This window comes from Geotrypetes seraphini, chromosome 13, assembly GCF_902459505.1.
Source record: "Geotrypetes seraphini chromosome 13, aGeoSer1.1, whole genome shotgun sequence".
Lineage (NCBI taxonomy): Eukaryota > Metazoa > Chordata > Amphibia > Gymnophiona > Dermophiidae > Geotrypetes > Geotrypetes seraphini.
The window spans coordinates 68,296,573-68,309,316 of record NC_047096.1 but is presented as its reverse complement, the minus strand read 5'-3'; the positions used below and the strand labels follow the sequence as shown (position 1 = coordinate 68,309,316).

At 42.3% G+C, this 12,744-nt stretch overlaps 1 protein-coding gene across 4 annotated transcripts in view; it reads left to right on the top strand.

Annotated features, from left to right (window-relative positions):
• Positions 1–12,744, top strand: part of JUP (junction plakoglobin) — a 95,484-nt gene that overhangs the window by 68,086 nt on the left and 14,654 nt on the right. For 2 of the 4 annotated variants that reach the window (XM_033917911.1, XM_033917912.1), the window contains exons 3-8: positions 1,407–1,657; positions 1,861–2,099; positions 2,605–2,806; positions 8,629–8,773; positions 11,053–11,156; positions 11,252–11,590. In XM_033917911.1, coding sequence (XP_033773802.1) covers positions 1,407–1,657; positions 1,861–2,099; positions 2,605–2,806; positions 8,629–8,773; positions 11,053–11,156; positions 11,252–11,590 — 1,280 coding nt within the window. Of the gene's footprint in view, positions 1–1,403; positions 1,658–1,860; positions 2,100–2,604; positions 2,807–8,628; positions 8,774–11,052; positions 11,157–11,251; positions 11,591–12,744 lie in introns of all 4 variants that reach the window. The other 2 variants (XM_033917909.1, XM_033917910.1) reach the window with 1 other exon arrangement.

Genomic DNA, 12,744 nt, shown 5'->3' with positions numbered 1-12,744 from the left:
CATCATTTTAGGTGGGAATTGTGAAGGAGTGGCCTAGTGATTAGGGCTATAGCCTCAGTACTCTGAGGTTGCAGGTACAGAATGAGATGGGGACAAATTTTTCCCTGTCCCTGCAGGAACTAATTTTCCCGTCCCCTCCTGGCGAGTTCTTTTCTGCTCCCTACACCATGCCTGCAAGTTCTGTCCTTATTTGCACAAGCCTCAAACACTTTAAAAATCATAAGTGTTCGAGGCTTGTGCGGTTAAGGCGGAGTTTACAGGAATGGGACAGGGACAGTGACAAAACTCGCATAGATGGGTTCAAATTTGTCCTCATGTCATTCTCTAGTTGCAGGTTCAAGCCCAGTGCTGCTCCTTGTGACCCTGCACAAGTCACTTAACGCTATAATGCCCCAGGTACGTTGGGGAAAAATACTTGACTGTAAACCACTTAAGGGAGAGTGGCGCAGGGGTTAAAGCTACAGCCTCAGCATCCTGAGGTGGTGGGTTCAAACCCCCGTTGCTCCTTGTGACCCTGGGCAAGTCACTTAATCCCACCATTGCCCCAGGTAAGTTAGATAGATTTTGAGCCCGCCTGGACAGAGACGGAAAAACTGCTTGAGCACTTGAATAAATGCATGTAAACCGTTCTGAGCTCCCCTGGGAAAACGGTATAGAAAAAACTGAATTAAAAAAAAAAAAAAAAGTATATTAATACTATGAGTGAGTGAATCCTGGAAGATGAAGTATTGTTTGCTGGGGTGGTGGGACCATGATTTCATGCAGTAGCTTAAAGCATCTCTCTATGTCTACATTAAGGAATCCAGTTCAGATATGTAATGTAATTTATTTCTTATATACCGCTACATCCGTTAGGTTCTAAGCGGTTTACAGAAAATATACATTAAGATTAGAAATAAGAAAGGTACTTGAAAAATTCCCTTACTGTCCCGAAGGCTCACAATCTAACTAAAGTACCTGGAGGGTAATAGAGAAGTGAAAAAATAAAAATAAAATAAACATTTTAACAAGACAGCATTGATCTAAATACTTTGGAAGGTAGAAGAGAGGAGAGAAAGGAATAGAAGCAGAAGGGGGAGCCGTTGAACAGTAGAATTCTGGAGAAATTTAAATGATAGAAATAGAACAAAACAAAGACAAAAGGCAAAACAATAGATAAGATTAAAGATAAATCATAAGCTGAAAAGAAAAATAAAAAATAAAAACTTTGTCTTCAATCCACGGTTTCAGCGTCATTGATGAAGTGGAGCAAGTAAGTTTAGGAGGAGCGATGATGTTTCCAGAAAAAGGGCTGCAACAAGGGTAAAACTTTTGAAAGAAAATAATTTCAAAAGCTTTCTGAAAGTTCACGGGCTTCTCAGTATTTAAATGTTTTTATATGTTTGAATGTTTGTCTTTTGAAGTAGATGCTGACTCTCAGTTAACCATGACCCGAGCTCAGCGGATCCGGGCTGCCATGTATCCCGAGACGGTTGAAGACCGCTCTTACCTTCTGAGCACACAGATCGACGGGCAACAGACCAATGTGCAGAAGCTGGCTGAGCCGTCCCAGATGCTGAAGTCCGCCATTGTTCATCTCATCAATTATCAGGATGATGCTGAGCTAGCCACTCGTGCCATCCCAGAGCTCACCAAACTGCTGAATGACGAGGACCCGGTAAGGGGAAAATGGGAAACCCTCTTCGGAGTTGGGCATGAGTGGAGCCATCTGTGCTCCCTTTATCTGGTCCAAAGAAAAGCTTCTAAGTCTGGACTGGTCAGAAGTCCCTGAGGCATGGAGTAGTACCAAATGTGTCGATGGAGGGCATGTGAACCAACATACTATCGTAACTATTTTTCTCTCGTGCTCTTTGCTCACAGGTAGTGGTGAACAAAGCAGCCATGATCGTGAACCAGCTTTCAAAAAAGGAGGCCTCACGCCGTGCCCTCATGCAGTCACCCCAGATTGTAGCAGCTGTGGTGCGCACCATGCAGAACACCAGCGATATGGAGACGGCTCGCTGCACCACCAGTATTCTGCACAACCTTTCCCACCATCGTGAGGGCCTGCTTGCCATCTTCAAGTCCGGAGGCATCCCTGCCCTGGTCCGCATGCTGAGGTATCTCTCCTGAAGCATGCCTGGCGTTCCATTTCCTTCTTATATTCCCATTTCTTGTCCTCAAGATGTGCTTGCCACCACTTTTTCTGTGTTTACTGTACAGTATATGGAATAAAAAGAGCCATTTAAAGGGTTCTGCTAAAATATTGAATCCTCTTGGTTTAATTAGCACACAGTGAGAGAAACATTCTGTTTTTGTTTTCTGGTAGTTTCCCCTCTCCCCCACAACTTATTTTTAATTTTCTTGCTGCTTAGTGTACCAAATGGCTAGAATTCTGGTCTGAAAAACAAAAAAAAAAAAATCTCCTCCCTGTTCCTATCTCTGCCACTATGGAAATTGCATCAACTTACAAATAATGGTTGTTGTAAATTCCCCCGTCCCCCTCACTGGTAAAAATGTTCCTTCTTGGGAGAACTATTAGTGAAACCAGATCCACTCGGTAATGTTTGATTTCTTTTCCTTTTTTTTTTTTTTTTCTTCAAATGATCCCCTGTCCTGGTTTAGTTCTCCAGTGGAGTCTGTGCTGTTCTATGCTATTACCACCCTGCACAATTTACTGCTGTATCAGGAAGGAGCTAAGATGGCTGTGCGCCTGGCTGATGGCTTGCAGAAGATGGTGCCTCTCTTGAACAAGAACAACCCCAAGTTTCTTGCCATAACCACAGATTGCCTTCAGCTCCTAGCCTACGGCAACCAAGAGAGCAAGGTGAGTAAGCTTGCCTATTAATGGCTGGCTGAGGCTAATACTAAATTAGAAACATAGAAAATGATGGCAGATAAAGGCCAAATGGCCCATTCATAGTAACCATTATCTCTTTCTCTCTATGTGAGATCCCACTTGCCTATCCCAGGTCCTTTTAAATTTAGACATAGTCTCTGTCTTCACCACCTCTTACGGGAGACTGTTCCACATATCTACCACCCTTTCTGTAAAAAATTATTTCATTAGATTACTCCGGAGCTCATCACCTCTTAATTTCATCCTATGCCCTCTCATTGCAGAGTTTCCTTTCAAGACTCGACTCATGCACATTTATATTATGTAGGTATTTAAACGACTCTATCATATCTCCCATCTCCCGCCTTTCCTCCAAAGTATACAGATTGAGTCTTTAAGTCTGTCCCCGTACTCCTTATCATGAAGACCACACACCATTTTAGTAACCTTCTTCTGAACCGATTCCATCCTTTTTATATCTTTTTGAAAGTGCGGCCTCCAGAATTGTACACAATATTCTAAATGAGGTCTCACCAGTCTTATACAATACTTCCTTTTTCCTACTGGCCATACCTCTCCCTATGTAACTTAGCATCCTTCTAGCTTTTGCCGTCATCTTTTCAACCTGTTTGGCCACCTTAAAATAATCACATACTATCACACCCAAGTCCTGCTCTTCCGTCGTGCACATAAGTTCTTCACCCCCTAAACTGTACCGTTCCCTCTGGTTTTTGCAGCCCAAATTCATGACCTTGCATTTCTTATAATTAAATTTTAGCTGCCAAATTTCGGATCATTCTTCAAGCTTCGCCAGGTCTTTCTTCATGTTATTCGCACCATCCGGCATGTCTACTCTTTTGCAGATTTTGGTATCATCCGCAAAGAGGCAAATCTTACCCAACAACCCTTCAGCAATATCATCTATAAAAATGTTAAAAAGAACAGGCCCAAGAACAGAACCTTGAGGTACTCCATTGGTAACATCCCTTTCCTCAAAGTGATCTCCATTGATCACTACCCTCTGTTGCCTTCCACTCAACCAGTTCCCGACCCAGCCTGTCACTTTGGGACCCATCCCAAGGACACTCAGTTTATTTATTAGACGTCTGTGTGGAACACTGCCAAAGGCTTTGCTGAAATCTAAATACACCACATCTAGCGCACATTCTCTATCCAGTTGACTGGTTACCCAGTCAAAGAAATTGATCAGATTTGTCTGACAAGACCTACCTCTAGTGAATCCATGTTGCCTCCGGTCCTGTAATCCACAGGATTCCAGAAACTTGACCATTCTCTGTTTTACTTGACCATTCCATTAATTTACTTACCACAGAAATCAGACTTACCAGCCTATAATTCCCTACTTCTTCCTTACTTCCACTTTTGTGGAGAGGGACCACATCCGCCATTCTCCAGTCCTCCGGTACCATTCCTAATTCTCCAGTCCTCCGGTACCATTCCTAATTCTAGAGACTCATTTGAAGAGGTCAGTCAGTGGAGCTACCAGAACTTCCTTCAGCACCCTCAGATGTACACCATCCGGCCCCATTGCTTTGTCTATCTTTATTTTAGCTAGCTTTTCACAAACACAACCCTCTGAAAATCGATCAGGGTCTATTACACATATCTAAAAAAAATATAGAAAATTTCACAATACATAACCAAACCATCAAATCCTGCCACAACTGAGTTATTACATATTATTTTCCACGTTAAACACCAATGAAACCAACCACAGCATGAATCTAGAAGACAAATACAGACTCAAGTCTCCATACTTTGAGACAAAACAAATGTCGTTTCAATAGTTTTTAAAATTCCTCCACCCTTGCCTGCTTCTTAATGTAAGATGGAAGTTTATGCCATTCTTCAGGGGCAGCACAGGAAAAGACCCCGGTCCTGACTGTCTGTCTTCAATCTGACCTCTCTCCTTGCTGTTCTCGTCAGGTCACGGTGTGTCGAGGAGCGTAACTGTGGTAGAGAACTATATGAGGTTACACACGGCACCAGGTAGCCAGGAGCGTGACCCTGTACGCTCAGATAGGTCAGAAGTAAAAGCTTAAATCTGATCCGAAACTCAATTTTCAGCCAGTACAACTTATGATAGAACTCGGACACATGATCATGTTTCTCAGAGTTCTAATAATGGAATTCTGGGCTACCTGATCCTTGTTCTGGAGTTGCACATAACCAGTCTGGTTTTTAGCAATGACATTACTCTAAATGCTTCGTACACTATTGAACTGAAATTGTTCCCACCAACTGAACACTCTAGCTTGGCTGTGCCTTGCTGGAGGTCTCCTATGACAGCACATTAAAAAGGCAATTTCGTGGCAATTTTACAAAATCCTTAACTTTGAATAAAGTCTAATGTAATCTGGAATTTATATTGGCGCTGAATCCCATGAGGCGCACAGCGGATTACAAAACAGTAGAAAAACTGCACGAGGCAGCTAATTCATTTTATCGGTATTTCCCAGTCAACACAAAATTGTTTTAAATAGGAAGGTTTTGTAGGTTTTTCAAAAAGAATAGGAGTTTAAATATCTGTGATCCATGAGTAAGGAATTCTAATACGGAACAGCCTGAAATCCGTGGGAACTCATAAAGATCCTTAAATAATGCACATCTTTGGTGAAGGAAAGTGATGTATAAGACCCTGAAGATTTAGTATTAAGAAATGAAAATAGTTGAGTCAAATATTCTGGACTAGCTCCTTTTAAAAATGGTAGAGACTAATTTGTACCGATTTAGTGCTTGTATTGGCAATCGATGCAATTGAATTAGTGCAGTAGCTCTGTCACTTTTGTGAAGCTTACACAATCCTGCTGCATGTAGGATTTTCAGAGTCTGAAGTTTATTTATTTATTTATTGTTTATTTAGTTTCTTGATTAAACGCTTTATCGATTCTGCAAAGCGTTGTACAAAGTATTAAATAAAATAACATTTCAACCAACAAAATTACAATTAAAACATACTTTCAAAAAAGAACTGTAAGACAAACTACATCACATACTAGGTTAATTAAGGACGAACGAACAGAAGACACACGAAGGAAAAAGGGAAGAAATACAATAGCTATAGTAAATGAGAGAAACATTAAGGGTAAGTACAAAAGGGCAGGAATTAATAGAGAAAAAAAAAAAAAAGGAGACTAAAATAACTTTAGTTAAAATCAACTTAAAAAAAAAAAAAAAGATAAAACTTCAGTTAAAAGCATCTTTAAAAAGGAAACATTTTAAGTTGCTTTTGAATGTTTTAAAAGTATTTTCCGTTTTTAGATAGAGCGGAAGAGCGTTCCAAATCGTAGGAGCTGTTACAGAGAAAATGGAGGTTCGACGTGTGCCAATTATTTTTAAGGAAGGGATAATTAGATTAGATTGGGATATGGACCTTAAAGATCTCGGTGGGTCATAGGGAATCAATACTCTATGAAAGCTGGGGAATTAGTCTGCATAGTTTTGAATGTCAAAAGGGCTATTTTATAAGTTATCCTATGTGAGATTGGTAACCAGTGGGCGTCTTTTAGCAGAGGGGTAACATGGTCATACTTTGTTGCTCTGGAAATTATCTTGATGGCCGTATTTTGAATTAGCTGCAGACGTTTCAAATCTTTATGATATATACCTTTTAAAAGCGAATTGCAATAATCTATTTTTGAAATTATGAGTGAATGAATCAAAATGTTGAGAGAATTAGTGTCGAGAAATGGGGCCAATGATCGAATCATTCTTAGTTTGTAAAAACAGTTTTTAACCAGAGCACTTATTTATTCATTCAATTTTCTATACCGTTTTCCCAGGGGAGCTCAGAACGGTTTACATGAATTTATTCAGGTACTCAAACATTTTTCCCTCTCTGTCCTGGTGGGCTCACAATTTTATCTAATGTACCTGGAGCAATGGGGGGATTAAGTGACTTGCCCAGGGTCACAAGGAGCAGCATGGGTTTGAACCCATAACTTCAGGGCATTGAGGCTGTAGCTTTAACTACTGCACTACACTCTCCCCTAATAAGCATCTTGGTTAAAATTCCAGGATATAAACCATTGCAGTAATCTGTGTGAGCGTGTCAAGCTAGTATTGAAAAATGTTCTTCCAAAAAATAAATATCTGTTAACACAGAGTTGGTGCAATCTAAAAAAAAAGATGGTCTTGATTACTTTGAGATTCAAAAGTCAAATTAGTTAGTATCCAAGACAAACTCAAGGACTGAAAAGATTTTATCAACCTGGAAGGATAACCTTGAAGTTAATTGTAGAGGTTGACCTATAAGGTTTGCTCAGCCACAAGAATAATAATAATAATAACAGTTTATATATCACAAGGCCGTAAAGTTCTATGTGATTTACAGTAATTTAAAAAAATACAATAAAAGTTAAGGAAAACTAAAAAGTTAAAAGCCAATAACTAAAAACCCTAAAAGATCTGAGTATTGCATAATAAAATTTTTACGAGTCAGCTACCTAAATACTTCAAAAACAGATAAGTTTTTAGATGTTTTCTAAATTCCCCATAAATATCAATAAGCAGAAGCAGTTGTTCTAAATCTTTGCCTCATAATGCTGCCTGATATGAAAAAAAGATGTTGATGATGTTTTTTAAGTTTACATCCTCTAACAGGCGGAAAAACAAAATTTAGATGTGAGCTTCTCTTATGTCTATTGGTTGCAAAAGAGAAAATGCTCAGTTATATATTTAGGAGCTAAACCAAATAAAACCTTAAAACAAAAACAACCAAACTTAAACTTCACACGCGCCTCCACTCGATAGGAAGGTGCAGCCAGTGCAGCACTCGATAGGAAGGTGTTACATGATCGTATTTCTTCAATCCGAAAATTAACCTGACTACTGCATTTTGCACCATTCGCAATCGTTGCATGTTCTTCTGAGAAATTGCTGAAGAGGCAATATTGCAATAATCAAGTTGGCTCAATATAAGAAATCGCACCAAAACTCTAAATGATGAAGCATCAAAATGCGCCCTAATGGAGTGAAGCTTCCAAAGACTAAAGAAACCTTTTCTAACCAGGGAGTCCACTTGGTCCTTCATTGTCAAGCCCTGGTCCAGTATTAAACCCAGAACCTTAATAGTAGATTGACTAGGATAGCTAAATTTATTGATACACAATGATGTTTTAGTATCAAATGGATGAGGTGAAGCTACAAAAAATGAAATCCATTGTTTTTGGTTTTTTTTTTTCCAAATTTCCATAACTAAGATACTAAAACAATAAAATACATCAATATATGTGTATTAAGTTGAGGTTAATATAAAAAAATTGTGAATTTGGTAAGCCACAAGGAAGGGGGATTTCTTCAGATAGTCCCCTTCCCAGGACATAGTTTGGATTTGTGACCTAAAATCCCAGGTCCAAAACACAAGTTGGGGTGAAGCAAGACTTTGAGTAGGTATAAATGCTGGTGGGGTGGAAGTGTCTGAAATATGGAACATGTGTGTTGTACTAGGAAGAACTATTTGTGTATATTTAAAACTCTGTGTGTTGCCATATACACATAAAGCAGCCCGTTTTCTGAAATTGGCACACAAAATGTAGATACCATTTTGCACATCTAAGTCTGCTAATTCTACATACAGATGGCACCTAACGTTTCTACAATTACTACTTAATGTCTTTTGGATGGATTGATGGCATAGTCCATATATTGTGGCAGGGATGGGAGGGGGATGCCCAGCTATGCAAGCCAGAGGAGAGAGAGAGATGCCTTTGTACACTGTGATGCTAACAGTGTGCTTGATAAACCACCCCTGCCCATGCCCACCCCCCCATTTCTCCTTTTCTTTTTAGCTCATTATTTTAGCCAATGGAGGTCCCCAAGCCCTGGTTCAGATCATGCGGAACTACAACTATGAAAAGCTGCTATGGACGACAAGCCGTGTGCTGAAGGTTCTATCCGTCTGTCCCAGCAACAAACCTGCTATTGTCGAGGCTGGTGAGTACACACTGACCCCCCCCCTTGTATTGCCTGTCTTTCTGTTGTAGTGCACAGGGTCTGTTCCGGCTCTTGAGCTTCGTTAGGCTACTTTCTGCCACAGTCACTCTTAGGGTGGTGCTTGTCAATCTTTTTGTAGCCATGACCCCTAAGCCAAATCAAAGTGTGTGATACCCCCACCCCTCTTAAAGTGCAGAATAATGATGCATCCATAGAGAGCCTATTCAGGTTGAGATCCCAAATGTTGATTTTTATGGCCCCATTTGAGGTCCCAATTCAGTTTGGGAAGCTCTGGTCTAAGCTCTGGAATACTACTAATTTCAGAAGGAGCAGGCTAAGTCAAAGGGAAAGGCCTGGTGCAGGCCACAGGCAACCTTTGATTTATGGTTGCTGTTGGCACTGCAGGGCTGAAGACTGGCTGCAAAGGTTCACTGGGTGGGAGAGAGGGAGCGAGATGCAGTAGGGTTCAGGAGGGGAAGGAGAGATGCCTGGACCATACATAGCAGGGGGAGGGTAGGATGGAGGCAGAAAGTAGGCTGCATGCAATTAATTAATTGTGATTATATTTTTTTTAATTGCGCTAATTGTGATTAACGTATAGCCCTAATTTAATATATTTTATATATGCTCTTGGACCAGAAAAGGTCCATTCAAGATGGTGTACATATATATGAAATTGAGAATGCAAAAAGAAGTCTGCAAAAGATCCAATAGCATCATTTACCTGGGAATAGGCAGCATTTTAAGCCCTCTGGAACTCAAGTAAAGTTGCCGCTTCCATAACATAGTATTCCAGAATATTGCTGTGGCCACCCTAAAGTCTCATTAAGAGGTGACACCTTGATTGTGGCTTCATGTGCCCTATGGACCACAGGTGACATTCCTTGTGTAGAGGATCTGGCACTGGGAGCCCCCTCAGAATCAAGTTTTACGATCTTTTTCTTCTGTGAGGGTTTGGCCAAAAGCTTGGGGAAGAAACAACTCTCTGGTTGGTGGTTCTTCATGCGCCTCCAGTCTGAGGTTTGGTTGGCAGAGAAATACGGCTAAATGGTTGGCCCAGGTGGGACAGGCCCAACCACTTTGGGCTTGGACACACCCAGCAGTAGCACATCTCAGATGTGGCTGGCAAGGTTCCCAGCTGAAGACTCCTGGCATCTCTCCTTTCACTCCCCTGCAGATGTTATGGTGTCTTTCAAATCCTCTCGCCCAGTACCCCCCAGGTACTTTTTTAAAGCCTTCAGTTTTGTGCTGGCATTGAGAAATAAGTCTTACTGTTCACACCAGCCCCAAACCATCCTCCGATGCAACTTCCTATTTCTACATAGATGGAGAAAACAAAAGAGTAGGGATCTAACACGATATCTTCCAATCAATATAAAGTTTATTCAAATTGAAGCTTGAGCATAAATGATGCATAGACTTGACCCGGAGCCTTGTTTCGGCAGATGCCTGCATCAGGAGTCACGATATCTTATATGATGAAAAAAATCTACTCAAGCAATAAAAGATCCCAATAAAATCAGGAAACCTAATTGCTTGCATTTTGATGCAGGTTGATTCACTGTGAAACACAGTGAGAAATTTACAAATTTATGCTCAAGCTTTGATTTGAATAAACTTTATATTGTTCTGGAAGACAACGTGTTACACCCCTACTCCTCTTTGTTTTTCTGTTGGTTTGATGTAGGCCCCCTTTGTACCTTTTTGGGTTTTTTGCTCTCCACATAGACGGGTCCAGGCCAGCGTGAGCTGCAAGTATTAGTCTCACTGCTTGTTGCCAGCAAAGAGATGAAGGCTTTAAAAGGTATGGTGGGGAGGAAGAATTGAGTTGCTTGGTCAGTCACTTAAGGAGGAAGATGAGGGAGAGATGCCTGATTGGAGGTGGGGTTCTCCTGCCCATTCACATTTGGACTCAGGCCCACTCAAAATTGGGTGTCTGGCTACACCCCTGCAAGTAGTCCTAAGTTGTGTGTGTATGTATGTTGCTCACATTGTGCCTTGCCAAGCTATGGGGTTCCTGAGATAACACATTCTTCTAAATCAGATGCTGTGCCTGTGGTTTCTTTGAGATGGAAATTAATCAGTCACTGATTTATTTTTATAATATTTATACACAATTAAAAAAGTCAGTGCTATATTCATAGTAATGATAAAGGTTATTCATGAGGTCTGCCATCCTGCCTCTCTTCCCCGATGCTGTGCTGAATCTGGATTCAGAGATTTAGGAATGCAGATTGGTTGGATGGGCTGGTTTAATTAGCTGGTTTGAATTTTGCTAGGTGGCATGCAGGCTCTGGGGAAACATGTAACCAGCTCCAGCCCACGGCTTGTGCAGAACTGTCTCTGGACCCTGAGGAATCTCTCTGATGTGGCCACCAAACAGGTGAGGAGACCTGTTCATTTTCTGTTCAGAATGGGACTGATGAGAGAGGGTCAGTCATCTTGCCTGTATTAACTCCTCCCATCTCTCCCACTCAGGAGGGCCTGGACAGTGTCCTTAAGATTTTGGTGAACCAGCTGAACTCGGATGACATGAACGTGCTGACCTGTGCCACCGGCACCATCTCCAACCTAACCTGTAACAACAGCAGAAATAAGAGTCTGGTGACCCAGTCCAACGGGGTGGAAGCTCTGATCCACACCATCCTGCGGGCAGGGGAGAAGGAGGACATCACAGAGCCAGCCGTCTGTGCGCTGCGGCATCTAACCAGCCGGCATCCTGAGGCTGAGGTGGCCCAGAATTCGGTGCGCCTGCACTATGGTATCCCTGCCATTGTTAAGCTGCTGAATCAGCCCTTCCAGTGGCCACTGGTCAAGGTGAGTTTAGTGAGAGGATGGGAAGTGGGGGTGAGCACTGAACAGATGTGCAGAAGAGCCCCCTGTTCCCTTTCATTATAACATTGGTCTTTTCCAGCGGTAATTTACTATGTGGTCCATCTATCTGCTGCTTCATGCTTGCAGAATCCACCCCTCTGTCTTTAGTTTCCCAATAGCAGTAGGACGTGATTTTGCTTGGATGACTTATTTTTTTGATGCAAGTTTTTCACCCTTATTGCAGGAAGGTTTTTTTTTTTTTTTTTTTTCCATGAATAAAAGCTGCAGCTGTTTTGACAACTTTTTTTTTTTTTTTTTCAGTGGCTCTACTAGGCGCTCAAAGACCGTGGGCCTGATGTTCAAAATGATTTAAATGGCCAGGAGAAGCTCGTAGCTGTTTAAATCTCCTGTCTGGGGCTGACTGGGCATTGTTAATGGCACTATTCAGTTAACACTAACTGGATAGTGCAGCAGTCTCAAACTTGCAGCCGCATGCGGCCCTCCAGGTGCTATTTTGTGGCCCGCAGTCTGGATGCAATGATCAACTGCTCCCTTGCTGCTGTTGATTGTTCCGGTCAAAGCTGCAGCCGGCGGTGGCTCCTCGCGCCATCCACACCATCATTTCTCTTCCCCCTTCCCTTTCTTGTGGAGTAGCAGCGTGTCTGGCTGGCTCCCTTGCTCAGTCGATCGTTCCGTTCTAAGCCGCGAGTGGCGGCTCCTCGCACTATCCACTCTTGCATTGGAAGCCTCTCTGACATCACAACATCAGAGAGGCTTCTGAAGCAGGCGCGGATCTCGCGAGGAGCCGCCACCCGCAGCTTTGAACGGAACGATCGACTGAGCAAGGGAGCCGGCCAGACACGTTGCTGCTCCACAAGGAAGGGGAGGGAAAAGAGAAATGCTTATGCTGCATAGGAAAGGGGGACCCTAGGGAAATGCTGCTGCTGCTGCACAGGGAGAGAGAGGGAAGGGGGAAGAGAAATGCCTCTGCTGCACAGGAAAGGGGGAAGGGAAATGCTGCAGCTGCTCAGGGAAAGGGAGGGAAAGGGGAAGAGAAATGCCTCTGCTGCACAGGAAAGGGGGAAGGGAAATGCTGCTGCTCGTGCACAGGGAAAGGGAGGGGGAGGGAAAGGGGAAGCAAAATGCTTCTGCTGCAC